Consider the following 22,773-nt stretch of genomic DNA (forward strand, 5'->3'; position numbering starts at 1 on the left):
AAGGTACCAGACATCTCTTCAGTTCTTGAGTTATCTATCGTCTTTTGTTCCTCCAAAGCATCATGGTTGTCATCATAGCTGAGACTAAGTCTGGGTGCCACTCTAGTAGTTTGGAGTGCCTAGAGTCCTCAGCGCTGTGGAAGGGTTGGGTCGTGGTGCCTGAGTCACAGAAGAGGAGATTCAAGTGCAGACTAGCCTCGTGTGAGTGCAGCCATGGCACGATGTTGGCCTCCATGCTGAAATGGCCCAAGTGTACAGCATAGATGAGGTCCATGTATGGATCCCTGCTGGAGTCCAGTGTGTGATTACATAGGTGTCATTGCCAGTGATCCCCAAAGGGAAAACTTCGGCCAGGTCCTGTTACTGTTTCTACTAGATAGATACAGGCCACATAACAATATCCTGTCCATCATGGACTGCCAGCCACGATGTTGGTCCTAGGGAATTAATAGAGCTGAAGAATTCCTGGTGCCTTGTGACAGGATAGCCGTAACGCTTCCCTCACGGTCTGTGGTAATGCTGGCATAAACCAAGCCACTGACTGCAGACATATGAAAGAACAGCACAGAAATTATGTACACTACCTGGTAAATGTGATGATCAGACACCACAGTAGTGTGTGTATACTGTATGTATTTGGCTGTGGGCTATAGCAGATGTCTGCATCCGTGCCCCACCTACTACAGTATTCATAGTGTGGGTGTTCGTGGGGTGTGCCATAGACTGGATAAGTACACTCTGGTGTTTTGTGACCATGCAAAACCACCAAGACATGTGCCTGGGACTTCTTGAGTCATCAGCATAGCTAGACTTTCAAGAGTTTGAACTTTGGAAATTATCTTTTCTTTCCTCTCAAAGCTTTTTTGCTTTAGATCAGCTTCACTCATTCATTCTATGAGATGCTCCCTCTAGAATTTTTTCTCTGACGTGTTTCCTTTCCTACTAGCTAATTTCCATTCTCTTTGGTCTTTGATGTAGAGCTCAGGTTCAGAATTTGAAGGTGTCACCCCAAAGCTCTGGAGTCTATATACCTCCTAACTCTTAGAGGTTTTTATTTCTGCCGCGCCATGTTCAGTCCTAAGAGCTCTTTCATGGTCACCAACTATCCATCCTCCTTTACAGCCTTCTGGGTTTAGCTGCCATTGTTGTTTAGTAAATTAAACAGGCTCTTAGGGATGTCAACATACATGCTTTGTTTTGTTTTTTATTTCATGTGTATGGTGTTTGCATGTATGTCTGTTTACCACATGCCTGACGTAATCTCAGAGGTCAGAGGAGGCTGCTGGATTCCCTGAAGCTGAAGTTACAGAAGTTGTAAGCTGCCATGTGGGTGCTGGGAATTGAACCTAGGTCCTCTGGAAAAGTGACTGGTGCTCTTAACCCTGAGCCATCTCTCCAGTCTGAGCATTTAAGAGAAATTTACCAGTCCCATGCTGCCAGATGTGCAGCATCCTCTGTTGCCGGTTTTGAGCAGTTCTGCCTCATCTGGCTGCTTCTCACTTTGGACACCCCCCCTCCTCTGTCATTTCAGCTTCCTTCTCTGTCATCTCCCAGAATTCCGAAGAAATCTCTCACCTGATGTCTCCCCTCACATTTTCTTCTAAGAATTTATTCCCTTTTTAAATTAAATGATGTTTTTTTTTATTTCACTGTCATTTTAGCAGGAGACAGTAGAGACACACCACATGCGTTCACTTTGCTATATTTAGCCCCAAGTCTGACATCCCCCCTAGTCTGCATTAAGCCCAGGCTGACAGTGGCCTTGTGCTAATCCTTCTAGGAAAAGGCAAAAAGTCGTGGGCATTTACACACAGATCCAGGGTTCTTGTGGAATTTCTCAGTCTCTTCCCCCCGTGGCTCCCACTTCACTGGTAACTGTCCTCTGGAGCTGGGGGCTGTGAAGTGTCACTGTATTTAATGAGGCAATTCTACTTAATTTTTCTGGTAATAAAGAGAGGTTTATTTCTGGGATAGCTTGCAGCCAATAGGGATGGGTTACAGGATCCAGGAGAGATGAGGTACCATCCAGCAGAGAACTCCGGCTTGGTCCCCAGATTCCAGGACCACAAGGTATCCAGCAGAGAGAGCAAACATGTATGCACCTGGAGTCTTAGGGGCTCCCTCTCGGCCACACCCCGGGGCAGGTCAGCTCCAGGTGTGGCAGTTACCTGCCTTCACTCTAGGGGCAGTGTTTCAAGGTCAAAGCTGGAACAGGAGCAAAGAAAGGGCCAGTTGAATTAATGGACGTCCTGGGAACATAGCTGAGAGATGCTGAGAACCAGTGTGACTTCAGGCCTGAGACTGGGTTGTAAAGCTTTCAAAAGAGACGATGAAACAGAAAGATCTTGAACTGTGGAACATGCTTCACATACAGAATAATGACAGTGCAGGGTGGGGGGAGCTCTTAGGCAGTGAGAAAAATAAATCACCCCCTACAATTAGCCTGCGCGCTAGGTGTGCTTGGATCTGGGGGGTAGGATGTTGAAAGGCCGGAATTTTTCCCAGGCTGCCTATTGAGGCTTTATTTCCTTGTCATCTCGGGCTCCTGAAGGGACAGTGCCAAGCGTGCACTGTTTCTGTCTACATGTGCTGAGAACGAGGCCCTAAAGTGGCTGTCAGTTTGTCGGGACTGGATGACAAGACACCAGACAATGGAGGCATGCTAACAACAGTCGACCAGAGTTGCCTCTGAGACGCTGGGCCTCATCCTTCCCAGCGTCCAGCTTTGGCCATGATAACTTGGCATCCCTTGGCTTGCAGCTGCGTCCTCTCAGTCTCTGCCTCTTGTCCTGGTATTCACTCCCACCCTTCCCACCATCATCTGAGGACACCCAGTCATGCTGGGCTGGGGCCTACCCTAATGTTCTCCCTTGGTGCCTGTGAAGACCTGCTTTCCAGATTCCACCACTGGGACTGGTGGCTCAGACTGTGCCCTCGAAGAAGGTTTTACATTTGCTGCCACTGTTGAATCTTCAGGTTGATTTTCAGTCTCAGGTAGAGACCAGAACCATCTGCAGGACGCCCAGAATCCATCTGTGGGACCCCAGAACCTTGCAGATTCTTAGATTTCATCTGTGCCTGTGGCTCTTCACTGTCCCCGGGGAATCAGTGTGCATACTCAGATGGAGGAGTGTTATGCTGGTCACTTTCTCCTGACAGCTGAGCAGATACAAGTATGAATGGGGGCATGGACCCCATCCCTGCAGCTAGATTATTGCTGGAGTTAAGCTCTGAGTCCAGGGACAGTGCAGGAACATGCCTTTCAGTATGGATCCCATCCGCCTGTCACCCCTCACTTCCGCAGGGACAATGATGCCGAGAACAAATGGCAAGACACTTTGTGATCATAATTCCATGTTTTGTGACCAGGGGGTTGGCTCCTAAGACACATGCTGCTAAGCCTGATCTCAGTTTGACCCCTGGAACCCCCACGAGGGAATGAGAGAAGCCACTGCTTTGTAGACTATTCTCTGACCTTCATGGATGCTGTGGCACATGGGTAGACGCACACACAATTTTTAAAAGGTCCATTTTGTGATCATAATTCTATTTTAGCATCACATCTGTCCAGAGTGGCAATAATATCCCTGGTTCAGCTGCTCGGGAGCCAGAGAACTGAAAGTTGAAGACCAGCCTGGGCTCAGACTGAGTTTAGATCAACCTTTGCAACTAACTGCAACCTTGTCTCCAATGGCGACCAGAAGAGTAAGAGTAACAGTGTCTCATTCTTCCCTGACTCCCTATGGCAGGACTGAACCAAGCTTCACCTGTTGAATCCTTAAGCCACTCTGTGGCTGTGTTTGGAATGAGAAAGTAATTAATACTGAATGAGACAGTGAAAAACAAGCACATTCTCAGAGGACCGCTGTTTTTACAAGAAGATCCAAGGCCAGAGCTGCCTTTTCTTTTTATTGATTTTTAATTTTTTTTTGCCTGTGTGTGTCTAGTATGTGTTCATTCATATGTTCACATGTGTGTTGATGTTACTGCATGTCTTTCTTGATTGCTTTCCAACTAATGTTTTAAAACGGGCTCTTACTGAATATGGAGTTCGGTGATTTGCCTAGGCTGATGGCTAGTGAGCCCTGGGGTCTGTCTGCCCCTGTCCCATAGCACTAGGATTGAAAGCATGCATCACCATGCTCAGTTTTTCTGTGAGTGTTGGGAATTGGAACACATGTCTTCTCCCGGAATGGTAGACACTTGTATGATACTTTGTGTTCTGACAAATAAAGCTTGCCTGGAGATCACAGAAGCAGAGCATCCAGCCTCTAGAGACTTCTTACCTCTACAAAATCTCAGACCAAATGGGGTGAGATCATACCTTCACCCACCTTATATTCCTGACTCCACCTCCCTAGTGCTGGGATTAAAGGTGTGCACCACCACCACCACCACTACCACCACCACCACTACCACCACCCGCTCTGTTTCTCTTTTAGACTGGTTCACTCTTGTGTAGCCTAGGGTGGCCTTGAACTCCTGATTTTCCTGCTTCCTCCTCCCAAGTGCCGGGATTAAAGAAAGGTGATCTCCAGGCAGACTTTGTCAGAACACAAACAACAGCACTCCACTCGGCTGGCTGAGCTGTTTCATCCCCTCCAGAGCCTGCCTGTGGTTCCCTCACTGCCCCACTACGTGAGAACACTCCAAGAAGCTAGCCACCTGGACGCCACAAACAGCCCTCACGAGAATCTAACACTATCATTGCAGAATTGGCATCCTTTGGAGTTAAAAAAGTAATGTTTCTATTGTGATGACATCAAATATGTCCCTTTTGCCGACTGATACATTGTATATCCACATTGTGTTTACTTGGCAATCTCATCTGTCAAGACCCATTTAGTTTGGGCTTCTTTTAAATTTTCCTGGATATTCTAGTCTCAGGTTACTCTACCATCAGAAAGAGTAGCCAACCAGTCTGTTTTCTAACACTGGGGGGGGGGGGGGAGCCCGCATGCATGCATGCATGCATGTGCGTGTATAGCTAAAGGACAGCTTCAGATGTCATACCTTAGGCACTGTCCACCCTGTTTTTAGAGACAGTCTCTCACTGGCCTGGAACTTAGCAAGAAGTACTTACTATCTGTTCTAATTTATCTAATTATTTGTCCCTATCAGGGACTTAGTGGAAATCATTTCACTGTTCATAGCATAGTGCCTACACTTGACTTTACTCCCTATATCTTAGCCTTCTCAAGCTATTATGTTTATTAATAGCTCTAATTACCCATTCAGAAATGGTCCAAGAAAGAAGATTGTAAGACTGTAGAAAATCCATGGGGCATTGCAGCACCCTGTGTTGAGACTGGTAGACAATGGACTACGGGACTTAGAACGATATTCTCAAAGGTACTATTGCTAGGAAGAGGGGTAGGGCTTTTGAGAAAAGCCATTTCTTTCTGTTGGGTGCATGTGTGCTCTGGTTGCCATGGTTACACTAAACCCCAACCAGAGGGGGGCGGGGCAGGAAACCCTTTCATAAATGGCTTTCTGAAACCTGAGCAGATGGGAATTTTGTAAACCTGGTCAGACATTACCTTTATAGATTTCTGCCTGTGAAATAATTCCTGAAAGCTTTCTCAAGTAGGAGATTCATTCACTTGGCTCTTTTGAGAGGTGAGGAAAAGGGGGAGGCTCTGGCCCTCATCTGCAGAACTGTGGCTTTAGTCTTTTGGAAAACAGAAGTGTCCTTGCATAAAACTTAATGGATAATCTGAAAACACAGGAACAGTTTAAAGGTACAGTGAGCCAAAGCACTGGGCCTGTGGCTTCTGTTTGCTGGACCGTGCTTGTGAATCTGCGCACCACTTAGGACTCAGGGACTGCTTCCCAAGCGTGCGAACTCCCCGCTAATGTGATTTCATAGGGCCCAATGAAAGGCCAGTTTAAAATGGAGAAGGCAACAGGGACACACAGTGTGGAGCCTGCCAATTTGTTTGTGTAATAGATTAAAATTCAAATACTCTTGGAGCTTAATTAAGAGTAGCCAATAAGAAAAAAGAGAGAGATTTGATTATGTGTTCTCATTTATTGCCAATTTGTTCTCCAGAATGAAACATAATAGTTACACTTTGACCTCTCATAAGGGAAAAACTTCTAGAATATTATATCAATAATACTGGCATATGGGGTAGTCTGGATTCACATTTTTATAGGCCGTGGGAATCTTAGTGATCTGCAAAAGTACAACCATATGGGGATATTGAGGAAAACATCACTGGGATCTGGAGAGATGGCTCAGTGGTTAAGAGTGCTTGCTGCTCTTAGACAGGACCTGGGTTCAATTCCCAACACCCACATGTTGGCCTGCAACCATCTGTAATTACAGGGGATCCAATGCCCTCTTCTGGCTTCCATGGGCACCAGGCAGGCACATGTGCACAGACATACAGGCAAGCAAAACACTCATATACATAAAAAGTCTTTAAAATGTTGCCAGGCGGTGGTAGCATACACCTTTAGTCCCAGCACTCAGGAGACAGAGGCAGATGGATCTCTGTGAGTTCAAGGCCAGCTTGGTCTACAAAGCAAGTTCCAGGATAGTCAGGGCTGTTACACAGAGAAACCCTGTCTTAAAAAACCGATAGATAGATAGATAGATAGATAGATAGATAGATAGATAGATAGATAGATAGACAGACAGACAGCTAGATGATTGATAGATAGGCAGACAGATGATTGATAGATAGACAGATAAAATCTCTGTAGCAGGCCACAGAGGCCATATTAAATCACTATTGTCATACAGGGATTTTCACCTGATAACAAGACCACTCTTAGAAAATGCTTTTCTAGATATTTCTTCACTGTCTTTGTATTTTGCCTCCTTAAATGATGCTGTTGTCACCCACACACACACACACACACACACATACACACCTTATCTGTTTATTTAGAGACAGTGTCTCATGTAGCCAAGGCTGGCCGCCTACTCCCTATGTTACTTGAAGGTGACCTTGAACTTAGGATATTTTGCCTTTACCTCCCAAGTGCTGGAATCCCAGGTGTACACCTGTTTTATACAGCATCGGGGGCTAAATTGAGGGCTTCTTGTATGCTAGCCAAGCCATTTACCAACTGAACTATGCCCCAGCCCACTGCTCAGATTGGATTACTTACGTGTGTGTGTGCGCGCTTGCGCGCGCGCATGGAGACCAAAGGTTGGTGTTGGGTTTCTTTCCCTAATATTCTTGTTTTCTGAAACAGTGTCTCACTGAACCTGGTGCTCACAGTTGGTTAGAGTGCAAGGCTATGAGCTCAGGACCCCCGTCTTTGTCCCCCCAGCAATACAGCATGCCATCATGGTCAGCTTCTGGGTAGGTTCTGGGGCTCCAGCTCAGGCCCTTATGTGTGTGTGGCAGGTTCTATATGGCCTGAGCCTTCTCCCCAATGTGGCTGGCTGGCTTCCTTCCCTCCCTCCCTCCGCCCCCTTTCATTCAGTGAAAGAGTCTTCTGAATGTGTTGTGGTTTTCTACCTGGAGGTATTTTAGGCTCTAGTGGCCTGATACCTGCTGGACTGTTAATGGTGAGTTCATGGAAAACATCAGAGTGTCATTTACTTGTAAAATTATCATGTAATGAGTCGTCCAGCCTTTAGAAATGTTCTCATGTCATGCTGTGAATGTAGCCAGAATTCAGAGAACTCAGAATGCTTCTTATAGATGGGTCTTGGGATCTAGAAACTAGTCACTCAGACTCTGAGTCGACGTCTCCGTGTTAAATGGCAACCTAGTATTATAGAAGAGGCATTTTATGTAAATGTGCACAAAAAAGTAAAGTTTGAGAACATCTTTAAGAAATGAGATCCAGGAGCTGGAGCGATGGCTCAGTGGTTAAGAGCACTGACTGCTGTTCCAGAAGACCCGGGTTCAATTCCCAGCACCCACATGGCTCACAGCCATCTGTAGTGGGATCTGGTGCCCTCTTCTGTCATACAGGCATATGTGCAAGAAGAGCACTCATCTGCATAAATAAATAAATCTTTAAGAAGAAAGAAGTGGGATTTAGTTTGTCACTGTTAACTAGATTCTGGCCATTTATTTACAGCCCATCCTGCAGGCAGTCTCTTCCACTGCTGCTCTATGACAGGACATAGGGGGCATTTGCAAGATGAGGCTGCAGGACCCAGCACAGCCTGGTGTTGACCGGGAAGTTAGCTGTGCACGTGGACACCTGTGCTGACTCAGTGAAGGACTCAATTTCAGTGGTAGCTCCCCAACTCTCTTCTGACGTGCTTAGTCTAATATCCTTGTCCATAAAGCCATCCATTGTATACTGACTTTTCTCTGCTTATTTAAATTCCCAGTGTTGAACTGTGAAGTCTCATTTCTCAGATTCTGTAAATCTAGTTGAAGTTGTTAGATTCCCTTAGTTCCGGGAATTCTTTGGGAAATATGAGTGCCTGCCAGCTGGGCAGATAGCTGGCGGACAGACAGTGTGGGGGTTGGGAAACCGGACGCTGCGTAATGTAGGAATTCCTCCATAGCTGCCTGCTCCCTGGCCCATTTAAAAAGTGTCTTTTGTTAAAAGTCTTTGGCTTTTGCTGGAGTTACTGAAAGAGAGAAGGTTCTAGAGAACGTGGCTGTCCATAAGCTAATCATGCAGCCTCTTCTATGCTTGTGTGAGAAAGTAAACTTAGAACCAAGGATTGGTATAAGCAGGTCATTGTGTCCATCTGTCAGCTTAGCTAGGAAATGTCTATGTGCACATAGCCTATCAGAAGAAGCAGATGACATTGCCACAGTGGCAGGAAGCAGGGTTGGTGGCCCATGGTCCACCATCCTGTCTTACATCTCTTTGCATAAACGTGCATGGGCTTGGGGATGCATCCGATGGGGAAGAAGACGGGGTCTGGGCTAGCCTCATCTTATCCTGCCATCTGTGCATGTGAAAAGGCTCAAACAGGACCAGTGAGCTGGCATTATCCACAGAGGATGCTATCCACCTGCAGGGAGCTGTGGCTATCTTCTAGACTGCTGTGAAGGCAGCTGTGGGGCCATAAAAAGACATCTGTTAGAGAAAGGAAAGTGTACAGTGCCCCACACTGAACCATCTTTATCGGCCCCTGTGGCTACGTGAGGACAGGCTAATGGGCACACAGTCACTGTTCCTGTCAGCTCTCTGCCCTCACTGCCATTCAGCATCCTGAGTTAGTTGGCTCCTAAACCGTTATATGTGCATTGGAAGGAAAGTGGAAATATAAAACCAATGGCTTTCGTAACATCTGCCTCTTGAGGCTTGGTGTGTGTGGTAGCATTTGATCCATCTTACCAGCCAGCTCTTAGGAATCCATGGAGTTGTAAAGAGAAAGCAAGGCATGATTCTAAGTTGGGGCGTTACACATGTCATTCCCTTCCCTTCCACCATGTGGCCCTGAGAATTGAACTCAGGCCAGGTGTCAGGCTTGGTGGCAAAGCCCCTTTCCCTGCTGAGCTCTTACCTGTCCTAGCATGTGGCAGGTAGGGAAACTCAGTCTCCTGCTCTGTGTGCAGCAAGCCAAAGCCACTCTCAGAAACAGATGCCAGGCATGCTCATGTCTGCCTGCCGCCCCAGCTCTCAGGAGGCAAAGGCAAAAGGAGCGTGTGCTCAAGGCTGGACTACATAGCAACATTCCTTCTCAAAACCAAAAAGCAACGACAAGCAGTTTGTTACCAGGAAAGGGAGGGTGCTGTGGCTGGGTTTGGAGTGGGGAGAAATCACTTTGTCTCAGTCCAGAGTCAGAAGACCACAGACACAGATGTGGCTCCCAGGATGTCACAGGGTGGATGGTGGCAAGTTCTGCGTGACCCTTGTGAGCCCCACTGACTCAGGAGTCGGGAGCAGTGTGGTCTGTGTGCCTGGCTGCACACAGCAAAGGACGCTTCTAACTCCAGTTCTTTCTGTCCACAGCAACGGGCTCCAGGGAAGGTGCTGCTGGATGCCGTGTGCAGCCACCTCAACCTCGTGGAGGGCGACTACTTCGGCCTGGAGTTCCCTGACCACAAAAAGATCATGGTAGGAGACACAGGGGACACCACCTTAATGTCACTACCTTCCCACTGTTCATCGTAGGGATGGGGAAGAGTCACTACCTCTCTGGCCATGCAGACGTAAATAGAAGGAAAACTCTAAGGAAGCCCTAGTTTGTATTTTAAATATATATATTTGATTGAATGTTCAAAATACACGCAAAGGTAATTTGTGCATCTGTCAGCAGTGCCTAAGGCTGGAAACAGCCTCCCTCCACCCTGCCTCCCACTCCCAAAGGGGTCTCGACCCACGGGTCCAGAGCCACTGGTATGTAGGTTGTTTTTTTCGTTTTGGGGTGTTTTTTTTTGTTTTTGTTTTTTTGGTCTGCATGCATATCTGTATACAGTGTGAGTGCAATGCTTGTGGAGCCCAGAAGAGGGCGTTGGATCCCCTGGTACTTGAGTTATAGACAGTTATGAGCAGCCATGTGGATGCTGAGAACCAAACCCAGATCCTCTGGAAGACCAGCCAGTGCTCTTCACCACTAAGCTCCCTGTTCCAGCTCCCACATAGGTTACTCTAGCTGTTCTGTGGTTTACAGAGGAGATCATAATAAACAAATTGGGAGGAGTTAATTTTAAGATGTATTTTATTTATGTTTATATCCAAAGCATTATCATTTAATGTATCTCATATCAGTAACTATGAATCAGTTATTCTTATATTGTCACTTTTGTCAAATCCTGCTTGTATGTCTGACACCAGCTCCTATGGGTCCAACCTGCCTACAGTGCTCGGGATCGGATTTGGATCCCTGTGGATTCCCAGGACCACGCCAAGCTGCTGGCTGGGCAGCTGCTGGTGCATTTGAGGCAGCCTGAGACATGATTTGACTCCTGGATTAGGAAGGCCACTGCATCTGGCTGGAGTAGGCGGCCATCAGGACCTGCTGCGTTAGTGTGGCCTGGAACCAGGAGTGTGGCGGTTAGGCACTAGGATCGAAGGGTAGGTGGGATCGTCTGGAGAGTGAGGGAGCTCAGAGTGGCCCGGTTTGTGGGCTTTGTGGTCTGAGTAGGTTACAGTGCCTATTGGTGGAAAAGGGAAAGCCTAGAAGAGGACCGAGTTGGGGGAGATGACAAGTCTCAATCTGACCTGAGCTGGGACACATCAATGGGCAGGCTGATGGACATGTCTGTGGTGACATTGTGTTCCCCAGAATATTTTGCAACCAGAACAGAACAGCCACTAGATCTAGAGGCCAGAAAATGGTGGCACACACGCCTTTAATCCTAGCATTCCAGAAGCAGAGATCCATCTGAATCTCTGTGAGTTCAAAGCCACACTGGAAACAGCCAGGCGTGCTAACAAGAGCCTTTAATCCCAGGGAGTGATGGCAGGAAGCAGAAAGGTATATAAGGCATGAGGACCAGGAACTAGAGCTGGTTAAGCTTTTAGGCTTTTAGCAGCAGTTCAGCTGAGATCCATTCTGGATGAGGACACAGAGGCTTCCAGTCTGAGGAAACAGGATCAGCTGAGGAATTGGCGAGGTGAGGTTAGCTGTGGCATGTTCTGTCTCTCTGATCTTCCAGTTCACCCCAATACCTGGCACTGGGTTTGATTTTATTAATAAGACCTTTTAAGATTCATGCTACACGTGCCGGATAAGCAGGACTAGAAGGTGAATTCCCAAGAGCAGAGGAAAGAGACCTGAGTAGAAATTAGTCTAGACAACTGCTATTATTAAGCACCAACTGAAACTCTGAAACAGGATCAGAGTGAAGAAAAGGGACTGAGGCTGAAGGAACAGAGGACAGAGGCAGAGCAGGTGACAGCTAGAGGGAGGCCAGAGTGGCAAAGACAAATCAAGAAGCGTGTGTCCCAGGGAAAGACGTGGGCAAGGGGGGCCCTGGCTGCTGTCCTGTGCCGTGTTCACACCCAGTGGCACGTGAACTGGGAACCTAAAGGGGGCAGGTGATGTTTCCCTGCTTGTTCCCACTGCCAAACGTTCTCCATTTATCCCTGCCTTTTCCTAATGGTTTGTTTGCTGTGGTGTCTAGGGTCTTTCCTACACTAGGCTGTGCAAACTTTATTCCCTGCCCACGCTGTCATTTTCTAGTCTGTACCATAATTGCAGCTTCCCTGGCCCGGCCTTTTCTTTGATGTGGCAAGTGGCCACAGACCTGCCAACTCCTAAGTCCCCATTTACCTGACAGTGTTGTGTCTCCGCTGAGCCCTGAATAGAGAAGAAACATGAGTTGAAGTGTCAGGTGGCAAGAGGCAGAGTTCCCCCTCATTAGAGAAGTACACAGCTTCGGATGAGAGTCCAGAAACAACTGGTTTCCGCGTAGGCAGGTTGGAGCACCACCGTTGGCTGGCGCATTGTTTCATAAGCCCATTTTATGTTAAAGTAACGGCTTTCCAAACACCTGAAGACACACCAGCTTGTTATTTCTAACAAGCGTGCTGAGCCTGGATCACCGCGTGCTCCTAATGGCTCTCCTGTTCCCCGGCGTGAACCAGCCCTGTCCTCCAGAGTTGCCTTTCTGCAGCCGAAGCCGATGCTGGCACTTTGCAGTTGAGGGACCTGAGATTCTGCAGGGGCTCCCTGCCTGGGCTGTCAGTTAGCTAGTAGCAGAACAAGGGCTCCAGCCACACCGTTCTAACTCCCGGTTCAGTGTCATCCTGGGTAACCACAGGGACTTCTCTATGGCTTGGTTGTCATGACCCATCATAGTCCTTAAAAATGAGTACAACTAGAAAAGCAGAAGAAAAAATATCAGTGCTGACTTACAGAGACAGATGCCTACTTCATATGTCATGGAAATAGAAACGTGAGACTTGAGGGTATAACTCGGTGGCAGCAAGCATGCAGGCTGTGGGTTCAATTCCTACCCCGGCCCCCACTTCAGATACTACAGTGCATAACTGTCTGTGCACTTACGTGTGCCACGGTGTTCTAGCGCAGTAGTGGACGGGACCGTTCTAAACAACATGCAAAGGGCTAGGCGTGGTCCTGTTCTCATGAGACTTTACGAAGTGGGCGGAAGCCGCAGTTCGCACGCACCTGCTGTGAGGAGTAGGAAGCCACGCCTGCCTCCATCTCAGATCTACCCTCACATTCATTAGTTCCTTGTTCTGATGTAGAGCTCAGGCTGAGGGGGGGTCCGCACAGGCACACTCCGGCAGGAAGCCTAGAGGGAGGACGGGCTTTCTGTCATCATCCTGTCCTGTCTCTGTGTCTTACCCCGTCAGTGTCAGCTGCTGTCACAGAACGGTAAAAACAAGCTGTTTTTACAAAATCGATCTGCAGCACAAAAGGGGACCGTGTGAGTGAACAGCGCTGTCCAGTGGGGTCCTGGCTGTGCCTCCGTCTCTTTTCCTGGCTGCTGAGTTTGGGGTGCAATCCTTTGAAAATTCACTGGGTTTATAATTACAGCATGTGCCGCATGTGTGCATTGGCTACAGCCTTGATGAAAATTCACTCTAATGTACAGTGAGCTCACAATGTGGTGGCAGCCCTGTGACCTGAAAATGGCCTGCAGCTGGTGGGGTCGTCACAGGGGTGCTGAGCACAGTCGCGATTGTCTGGCCTGAGGAGTGTGGCTACCTACATCTTCTCGCATGTGGACCCCTCCTGCCTTTGTGCCAGGCGGTGTAACCAGGGCAGCTGAACCTCACTGTCACCTCCCTGCCAGCCCTCTTGGCAACAGGAAGACTGGGGCACACTGGGTAGTTCCAAGCCTCACCTCCCTAATGTGTGAAATGGAGAGAAGAGTGTCCCAAAGGATCGGATGTGCTCATGGTCATCCACAGAAAGCAGAGGCCCTAGGGAGTGTTCTGGAAGCACGGTTTACAGAAAAGTCTGTTCCATTGTCTTGTGTGTGTGTGATCTGTAGTCGTGGCCATTTTTAACTGTGACTCGTGGTCCTGATTCTGCACGTCACCAGTGTGTATGCAGAAGACAGTCAGTCATTTTGCACACCTCTCAACCAGCTGCACAACTCGCTGTGCCCCAGCACCCCCACCCCCACGCCTGGCACTTACTGTTCTGATGGAAGACCACCTCAGCTCCCCTCCCCCATCTCTTTCCCCAAACCCGCCCCTTCAGAGCCCGCCAAACACAGCTCCTCCCCCAGAGAGGCTCAAGACCACGCCCACAGGGTGCTGCATCCCAGAAAACAGACACATGGTTTTCCCCCCCAGAGAGGCTCAAGACCACTCCCACAGGGTGCTGCATCCCAGAAAACAGACACATGGTTTTCCGTCTCTAGTCTCCACTCCTCTCTAGGGGCCAGAGAATCACTTGGGAACGCTTTACCCATTAAACCCGGGCTTTTTCTAATTCTGTCTGATTCAGTCTGCTTTGGATTGCTGTGTCAGCCGAGAGGCTTATGGGGGGGGGGGGGAGGGCAGAGAAATCTGATCACTTACCATTCAACTTTCTGTTTCTAAGAACTGACTCCTCTAGATGTCTGTATCTGGAGTCCTGCACTATTTATTTACCTGTCTGTGACGGGGGCTTATTTGACTCCAAAGGTCATCCATACCGCAGGATTTGTCTCGTTTTTTCATGATGGATTCCGTCTCTGTACTGTGTACACCATATCTCATGCCCTCGTTTCTCCTTTGATGGACATGTGGGTTGCTTCTTCCTCTGGGCTGCTCTGAGTGGTATTGCAAGGAGCCCGGGCTTGCCATCACTCTGCCCGGCTGTGATGCTGCCTTGGCCAGGCTCCCTTTGGAAGGCCGCTCACAGCTGTCCAGTCCTGGGGCCGCCTCGGTGAGCTTTGCCTAGTTTTTTGTGTAGGATACATGTTGTTCCCCAGAGCACCTGCCAGACTAAGGCTGTGGCTTTTGACCCTGGGTGAGAAGGTGTCAAAATCAGGCAACTCAGACTGCTGCTCAGCCTTTGCCTCGCTTCTCTTTGCTTCAAATGCTCAAGGGCAGCGCTGCCTTCCCTCACTCCGCTCTCCCTCACATCATATCAAAGCTAGGGCAAGCCATGCTCAGTAGACACTCTACTACGGAGCCATACCTCCAGCCAGGGCACTGTCTTTCCTAGGAAGGAAAATGAAGGCTTTCTGTAGTCGACGACGATGTGTTTTGGGGGTTGTAAATAAGAAGTGGCGATTGTTAATTGGGCTCTGCTCTTCATTGGGCTGTCCTGCAGCTTCTGTTAGCAGAAGTGATTGCTAATGAGTTTACCTCCCATTGCCCTCTGGCCCTGACGTTTCTGTCCCTGAAGGATCTCTCTCTAGAGCAGAGAAGTCTTTTTTATCAGCCTTAAAAAAATAGCTTGGGTCTTTGCCTGGAATGCTATTGATCTAAGCCTAAAGACCTTGTACTTATGTGTTAGCTGATTGGAACATGGGTCTGAAGCTGATCAAAGGTAATTTTTGATAACAGTGGACACAGAAGCCTGAAGTGGAAGCATGGTGACCAGGAGGCCTCCGCAGAACCTGTCTGGTCTGACGGAAGAAGGAGGTCTTGATGTACCTACCTGTCATGGCTGCACAGGAACAGCCACAGATGCTGTGAGCAAAAGGGTACACCGTGTTCCAGCTGAACATCCCTTGTAGAGGCAAGATGAGCAGATCCCCAGGGCTTACTGGCCAGCCTGCCTAGCCTGATGGGTGAGTTCTAGGTCAGTGAGAGGCTTGGTGTCAAAAATAAGGTAGACTGTGGCCCTTAGGAATGATACCTAAGGTGTTCCTCTCACCGTCACATGCATGTGCACCTGCACACACACATACATGGGGGAAACCCACCTTGTTTATGGCCGTGAAAGTTTCGATTTCCTATGGATTTTACATATCATGAAATACAAGTCTTCATTGGGATTTCCCCCCTACTTCAAACTGTTAGCCCACTTGCTCTGGAACCACACCAAAACAGGCCATGGTCCAGGTTTGACCCATGCACGCCCCAGTTGCCAATCTCTGCTTGGTTTCATTCCTCCCAGGTGGGTATTCTCCCATCCATAAATCACAGCAGACAAGTTCAGAGAAGTTCTTACCCAGCCTTTCACAATGAAGCCGGCAACTGGTCCGCCTCGGGCCGCCTTAGCCCCAGCACTGTGTCCTGCCTGTTACCTTTGCAGCCTGCCCCCAGACCTCCTTACGTCAGGGAGCCCCTCCATCCAACCCAGACAGCTGGGTTTCCTCTGGCAGTGGAAATGAGCCCAGTATTCACCTGCCACATAGTAGGCACTCGGCTTTCTCGGATTCTATCCTTGGATTATAACTCAGACGCCCCTAAGGCTAGCTCACCGGTCTTTCAAGTGACAGTTTCTGGGCCTGATGAACCAATCTGATTTTTAAGTCAGTATGGGTACTCATGGGAAAAAGCCTGACACTGGCCATCCGTTTCCTGTGTTCCTTCTAACTGGGAGGAGAGTGTTGCCGTGGCGAGTGTGCTTTGGTGGTTTGTATGTCACTTGGCATGACAGGTGTCCCTTGCTGGGTGTCCTTTATGAATAGTCACAGTCCCTCACCTTGCTTCTTCCCGGGGGGCTGGATCTGAGGCAAGATGGGGCACCTGCCAGGTGTTATGGATTAAAAATATCGCAGGGCGAAGGACACCCAGAACTTTTGGTGAGCCAGAGGAGGTGAGGGGGTATAGCTCTGTCACCACAGCAGCATGGGGCCCTGACCCTGCCAACGGGTAGCCCCAGACTGACAGGGCAGGTCCCGGTGGTGAGACACTCTGCAAGCCATTGTCACATACTTCAAAACTTGCTAAGATGGCGGGCCTATCCCATGCTGAGGCTCCCTGACACATTAAATAAAAGTAGCCATGACATCCAAATGACACCTTTTAAGGGGAATTTTTCAAAGGTAATGAAAATCAAACAAGCGACTTACAAACAGGTAAAACTGAATAGCTACTGTTTTATGAGCACTGTAGCTGAAGCTGTGGCTGACCCCATCTTAAGAAGTAGATTTGGGGGCTGGAGAGATGGCTCAGAGGTTAAGAGCACTGATTGCTCTTCCAGAGGTTCCGAGTTCAATTCCCAGTAACCACATGGTGGTTCATAACCATCTATAATGGGATCTGATGCCCTCTTCTGGCATGCAGGAATATGTGTAGACAGAACACTGTATACGTAATAAATCTTTAAATGAAAAAAAGATGATGATGATGATGATGATGATGATGATTTGGTTGTTTGTTTTGTTTTTTGTTTTTTTTGTTTTGTTTTTGTTTTTTTGTTTGTTTGTTTGTTTTTGGTTTTTTGAGACAGGTTTTGTTTCTCTGTGTAGTTTTGGTACCTGTCCCGGATCTCGCTGTGTAGACCAGGCTGGCCTCGAATTCACAGAGATCCGCCTGGCTCTGCCTCCCAAGTGCTGGGATTAAAGGTGTGCATCACCGCCGCCTGGCTGATTGTATCTTAATAGTAGAGACTAGCATGCATAAGGCCTAGAGCCCACAGCACCCTGCCACATTAGTTAATTAAAAAAATAGAAATCTCAGGGTTAAGATTTCAGGCAGATAGGTAACCTTGCCCGCAAGACTCAGGCATGCCTTGCCCTTATTACAGAACTTCCTTTTACGTAGATCTGGAATAGCAAGATCTCCGTAATGTGCTCAGCACACAGCTGTGTAGGTTGAGCCTGTACCATAATGGACTTTGTGCTTCAGTGTACAGCTGTCTTGTCTTTTCCATCGGAAGTTCCTTGTAAGTTACTACAAACACACTCTGTAATCTGTAGTTCAGTGTTGGGTGCTGGGTATGCATACTCATCTAGGTTGAAAGGAGTTGAGTGAATTGAACCAGGTACGAGTCGCAGTCCTGGGTTGGATGCTAGTTTTGACAGACCATGAGCATGAATGCGCTTTACTTGGTGAGAGGAATTTAAATATTGTTGGGTGTGTCTGATGTCAGGAAAGGTTACAGAATGAAAAGTTAGAAATCATTGGTGGGTGGGAAGCCTGTTATGAAACGCTGTGATCTCATTTGGGTTTTGAAAGTGTCTGCCCTTTGATAGCACCAAACATCACACTGAACAAGAGATCTGGAAATGTGTACCAAGGCCTTGATTCTCAAATGTGGTCCTCAGAGCAGCAGGCCGCACCGGCATCCCCAGAAACTGGCTGCAGGTGCATACGCTCAGGCTGCCTTGGATCACTCGGAGCAGAGTCCAAGTCTCAGGGCTGGGTGCAATGGCACTCGCCTCTTGTTCCCGCACTTAGGAGGGTGATGCAGGGATATCCCTGAGTCTAGGAGTTGAAGCGCCACCCAGTCAACACATCTGGACCCATCTCAAGGACTTAGGGTATAGTTCAGTGTAGAGCTCTTATCTCGCTTGCACAGTGTCCTGGGTCCACTTCCCGTCCCCAAAATGAAAGAGACTTTGAGCCAGGAGGCCTGACGGAGTGCACTTTTGAACGCCTTAGAGAGTTACAGGCCAGCTAGGGCTGTGCAGTGAGACCCCGCCTCATTTTAGATGGGGGGAGGGGCTTTGTATAAAGAAATCTGTAAACAAGAAGTCCAAGCCCTTAGGATGAATTTGACACTCTGCTTGGAGACCCTCTTCACTAAAGAACCAGCTATGGAAGGCAGGTAACTTTTGTACTAACAGATAAATTTGGTTTTGTTTTTGAAACAGGGTCTGTGTTTGTAGCCCTGGTAGACCAGGTGCTCACTGGGTAACCCAGGCTGGCCTCGATCCATGGCAGTCTCAGCCTTCTCAGTGCTGAGAATTACAAATATGAGCCATCCTACCCATTCAGAGGATTTTTTTTAATCCATGGGTTTTACATATCATGCCACGACTTTGGACTTGCTTATCGGACCTTTTTCATTCATTTTAAAATACATTCAAATTTTTCTTTTATTTCTCTTTCTAGAAGTTATTTCTTTGTGAACATATGGAGACTTCCTCTATTTTGTTTTGTTGGGTTTTTAGTTAATTCCATAATGGTTCAGGAGTATAGTTTGTATGATATAACACTTTTTAAAATAATTGGCTCACAGCCCAGAACATGACCCATTTTGGTGAGTAGTTTATATGCACCCGAAAAGGATGTAAACACATGCTGCTTAGCGGCATTTCCGGCAGTGATGGGCCACACATATGAAAGCATTCCTGTGAGATGATAGTAACGCTGAGAAATCCAGTGGTCTACCATGATGATGATGCATTTCTCGTGATGGTGGCGCTGATGAACCGGCCTCCTGCCTTCCGGGTTAAAAGTGGGGCAGCTGCAAGATGCTTTCCTGTGCTGCAAGGATGTCAGTGTGATCTGGTGTTTGTCCATCCAAGGCTTTGTTTTTAACCTCTCACAGCCTCTTCCTCTAAGAGTTTAGCTTGGGCTTTTTACATCTTCTACAGCTCAGTGTTTTAAGTGGATAGGTCTAGAAATTGTGGTCGGATTTTTCTCCAGTGCCTCTGTATCTCTTAGTTCTAGGTTAGTTTTTATTTGAGTTTTGACTTCAGGCCTTCTTTTTCTGTGTTCTGTATCTGGTGGCTTTGGTTGCTAGTTGAACGCTAGATACTGTGAACTTGCACTGTGGGGTGCTGGCTACCTTTGTCTTCTTGTATTCTGTTGAGCTTGTTCTGGGGTGCAGTTACTTGGAAACTGTTTGCACCTTTTACACTTAAACTCTAAAGCTGGTTAGGTGGGATGCTGAAGTCTGCTCTAAAGTATTTATTCTCAGCTACTAAAGCCTGTCTCCTCATGACTGCCTGGAGGCCCACCAAGTCATGGGATTTTCTAGACTGGCTGGTGGGAGTCTACGCTATTCCTGGCTTGCTGTGAGCCAGATACTGTTACCTCTAATATGTTCCCGTAGGCTTTCCTGCTCTTAACTCCTCTCCTCCCACTCAAGGGTGGCTCTGCAGCCCTTCCAGCCCCTCCTTTTTGGTAACTGTCTACTTTGTAGTGCTCTGCTCTGAGAATTTCCAAGATTGGCGCCCTAATGTGTGACGGTGAATTCTAGACTTTAGATGAGTTTCTATCACACAGATTTTATGTTTCCTGTGTATGCCGTAGGTGATGAAGGAAGTTCAGAGTAGCATGCAGTTTCTATTCTTAAACAAGCACTTCAGACTGGAGGAGGCATTTGTGGGTGTGTTACCTGTGCATTTTAGAAGTTGCGTGCTTGTAGGCATGAAAAGTGCTAAGTAAGAAGACAGTGAGGGATGGAGACGCTCATGGTCAAGTGCCTGTCACACAGCATGAGGACCTGAGATTGGAGCTCTGGCACCCGTGTGGAAACCAGGAGCAGCTGAGTATGTCGGGGACTCCAGCCTGAGGTGGGGGGGCATGGGGGGCCGTCGGTCTAGGCAAATTGGTGAGCTCTAGATTCCTTCCGTGAAAGACCCTATCTCAAAAAGTGGGGGGGTGGAGAATGCTAGAGGAAGACAACTGATGTTGTCTCTGGTCTCCCCATGCACAGATGCACACTCACCCCTCTGTGTGTGTGTGTGTGTGTGTGTGTGTGTGTGTGTTCACACATATATACACACAATACAGGATGACAAACAGAGAGATGAGCTTACGTGGAGTCATTAGAAGGAAGCCTTTTATGCTCCAGAAAAGACAGACATTTGAACATAAACACACACACACACACACACACACACACACACACACACACACACACACACGCAGGCATGCACGCACTCACACACTTGGCCAAAGCTTGTGCAAAGTAACTGTGCTGTTATGGACGTTAAATGAGATGTCCAGGGCCTGGTGGCACAGTGGGCACACTGGTTGTCTCTTCCATGACCCCCACCGAGAGCTCATACTCTTCCCATGGCCTGCACAGACAGTGCCAGCGATGGTGATGGGCCTCCCCTTACCCCGCCTCTCCTTCCCCCTTCCCACCTCTCTTTCCCTTCCCCACCTCCCCTCCCCCTCCTCACCTCCCCCCTCCCCTCACCCCTCCTCACTCTCCCTCCCCCACATGACCTCCCCTCCCCTCCCCCTACCTCACCTCATCCTCCCTCCCCTCACCCTCTCTCACCCTCCCTACCTCCCCTCCTCTCCCCTCACCCCACCTCACCTCACCCTCCCTCCCCCACCTTACCTCCCCTCCCCCACCTCTCTCCACCCCACCCCACCTCCCCTGTCCTCCTCCACCTGACCTCCCCCTACCTCACCTCACCCTCCCTCACCCCACCCCACCTCCCCATCCTCCCCCCCCCCCCTTTGACACTGAGTGTGAAAGCACTTCTCACCACAGAATATTCGTTCAGTACACACTTTCCAACGTGGGAAAGGAACCTTAGAGACAAAACAGATTTGGAGAGAAATTGAGAACTGATTGAAATATGGGCAAGCCAAGGAAGATGGGCTCGAAGCCATGCTGAACTGAACTGCAGAACGCTTAGCTGAATTTGTTTGCTGACGTTCTGGTGCCCAACATCCAGAGCCTCGGCCTGGGAGTGTCATTTGGGGACATGATCTTGAAAAAGGTGACTGGGTTGAATTGAGGTCATGAGTGTAGACCCTAATCCGGTCTGACTTCTGTGTCCCTCTGAGGGTGGACACAGAAGGTCACAATGGGTGGCAGCCACCTGTGAGCCGAGGAGACTTCTCTGGCAAAAACAAGCCAAGCTGTGAGGAAGTAGATTCTGTTGTTTAAACCCTAACCCCTGACCAGGGAGTTTGGTCCCCACAGCCGGGAAAACTAAAGCAACAGGGCTTCAGATCTCAATAAGCAAAGATGTTCAACTCCGTAAGTTCCTCCGAGTCCCACAGGCTAGGAGTGTGGTAGGCAGAAGCCCACTCTGGTTGGAACTACATTCTCTCCCAGTCAGCCCTGTGGGCTTGCGGACATGCCCCAGAGGCAGCATACTGATTTCAGAGAGGGCCAGGCACATGGGAGGTAGGTCAGGGAGTCCCAGGTGTCAGCCTCTGGAGACCCACGGACAGGGCAGTTAGGAGTGTGAACCTGGGCGGCGTGGCTCAGCTCTGCATGGGCTCCTGGGACCTGTCTGGTAACTGAGTCCGGCTCTCTATGCTTTAGTAGAGAGCGTCCAGGACATCACTTTCCCTGCTTTCCTTTAATTTTGGATGCTCCAGGCTCATCCATCCACCAGAGCTCAGGTCCTGCCTCATAGGGGTGGTGGTTTGAAAGAGAATGGCCCCATAGGCTCGTAGGAGCTGGCACTGTTAGGAGCTCTGGCATTGTAGGTGTGGCTTTGTTTTGAAAAGAAGTATGTCACTGAGGGCAGGATTTAAGGTTTCAGATGTTCAAGCCATGCCCAGTGTCTTACAGTTTCTCCCTGCTGCCTGTGGATCCAGATGTAGCTCTCTCAGCTCCTTCTCCAGCACCATGTCTGCCTGCATGCTATCATGCTTCCTGCCGTGAGGATAATGGACTGAACCTCTGAACTGCAAGCCAGCCCCAGTTAAATGTTTTCCTTTATAAAAGTTGCCGTGGTCATTCTGTCTCTTCACAGCAATAGCAACCCTAACTGAGACAATAGGTGAGGCTGTCTCCCTCAGCTGCTGCGTGCTAGGCTGGCCTCTCCCCTGGCTGGCTCAGCTGGACTATGATTGATGCCTTGATGTTTTAACTTCAGGGCTCCTCAGCCCAAGCCTGATTAATCTTTGGAGCTCATGTTCACAGACCTGTACGCTATAAAACCACGTGCTCGGTTTGGCTCAAACCACCGTGTGCATTTGATGTTTTCCAGAGAAATGCCAAAAACAGAGAGGGATGTTTAGAAACAATTCATAAAATTGGCAGCTCCCTTGCTGGCATTGGTAGATCTGCCCTTTGCAGAAGTTTGGGCATGTTCTGTGAGTGCCAGCAGCAAGAGAGCTCTTGGTGACGGGCCCTCAGTGTAGCTACAGAGACTGAGG

At 48.5% G+C, this 22,773-nt stretch overlaps 1 protein-coding gene across 3 annotated transcripts in view; it reads left to right on the forward strand.

The window, feature by feature from the left end:
* Farp1 (FERM, ARH/RhoGEF and pleckstrin domain protein 1) overlaps positions 1–22,773 on the forward strand; it is a 264,856-nt gene that overhangs the window by 161,548 nt on the left and 80,535 nt on the right. For all 3 annotated transcript variants that reach the window (XM_076545576.1, XM_076545575.1, XM_076545577.1), the window contains exon 3: positions 9,892–9,996. In XM_076545576.1, coding sequence (XP_076401691.1) covers positions 9,892–9,996 — 105 coding nt within the window. The remainder of the gene's footprint in view (positions 1–9,891; positions 9,997–22,773) is intronic.

The sequence above is a fragment of the Peromyscus maniculatus genome, chromosome 9 (genome assembly GCF_049852395.1).
Source record: "Peromyscus maniculatus bairdii isolate BWxNUB_F1_BW_parent chromosome 9, HU_Pman_BW_mat_3.1, whole genome shotgun sequence".
NCBI classification, from domain to species: Eukaryota; Metazoa; Chordata; class Mammalia; order Rodentia; family Cricetidae; genus Peromyscus; species Peromyscus maniculatus.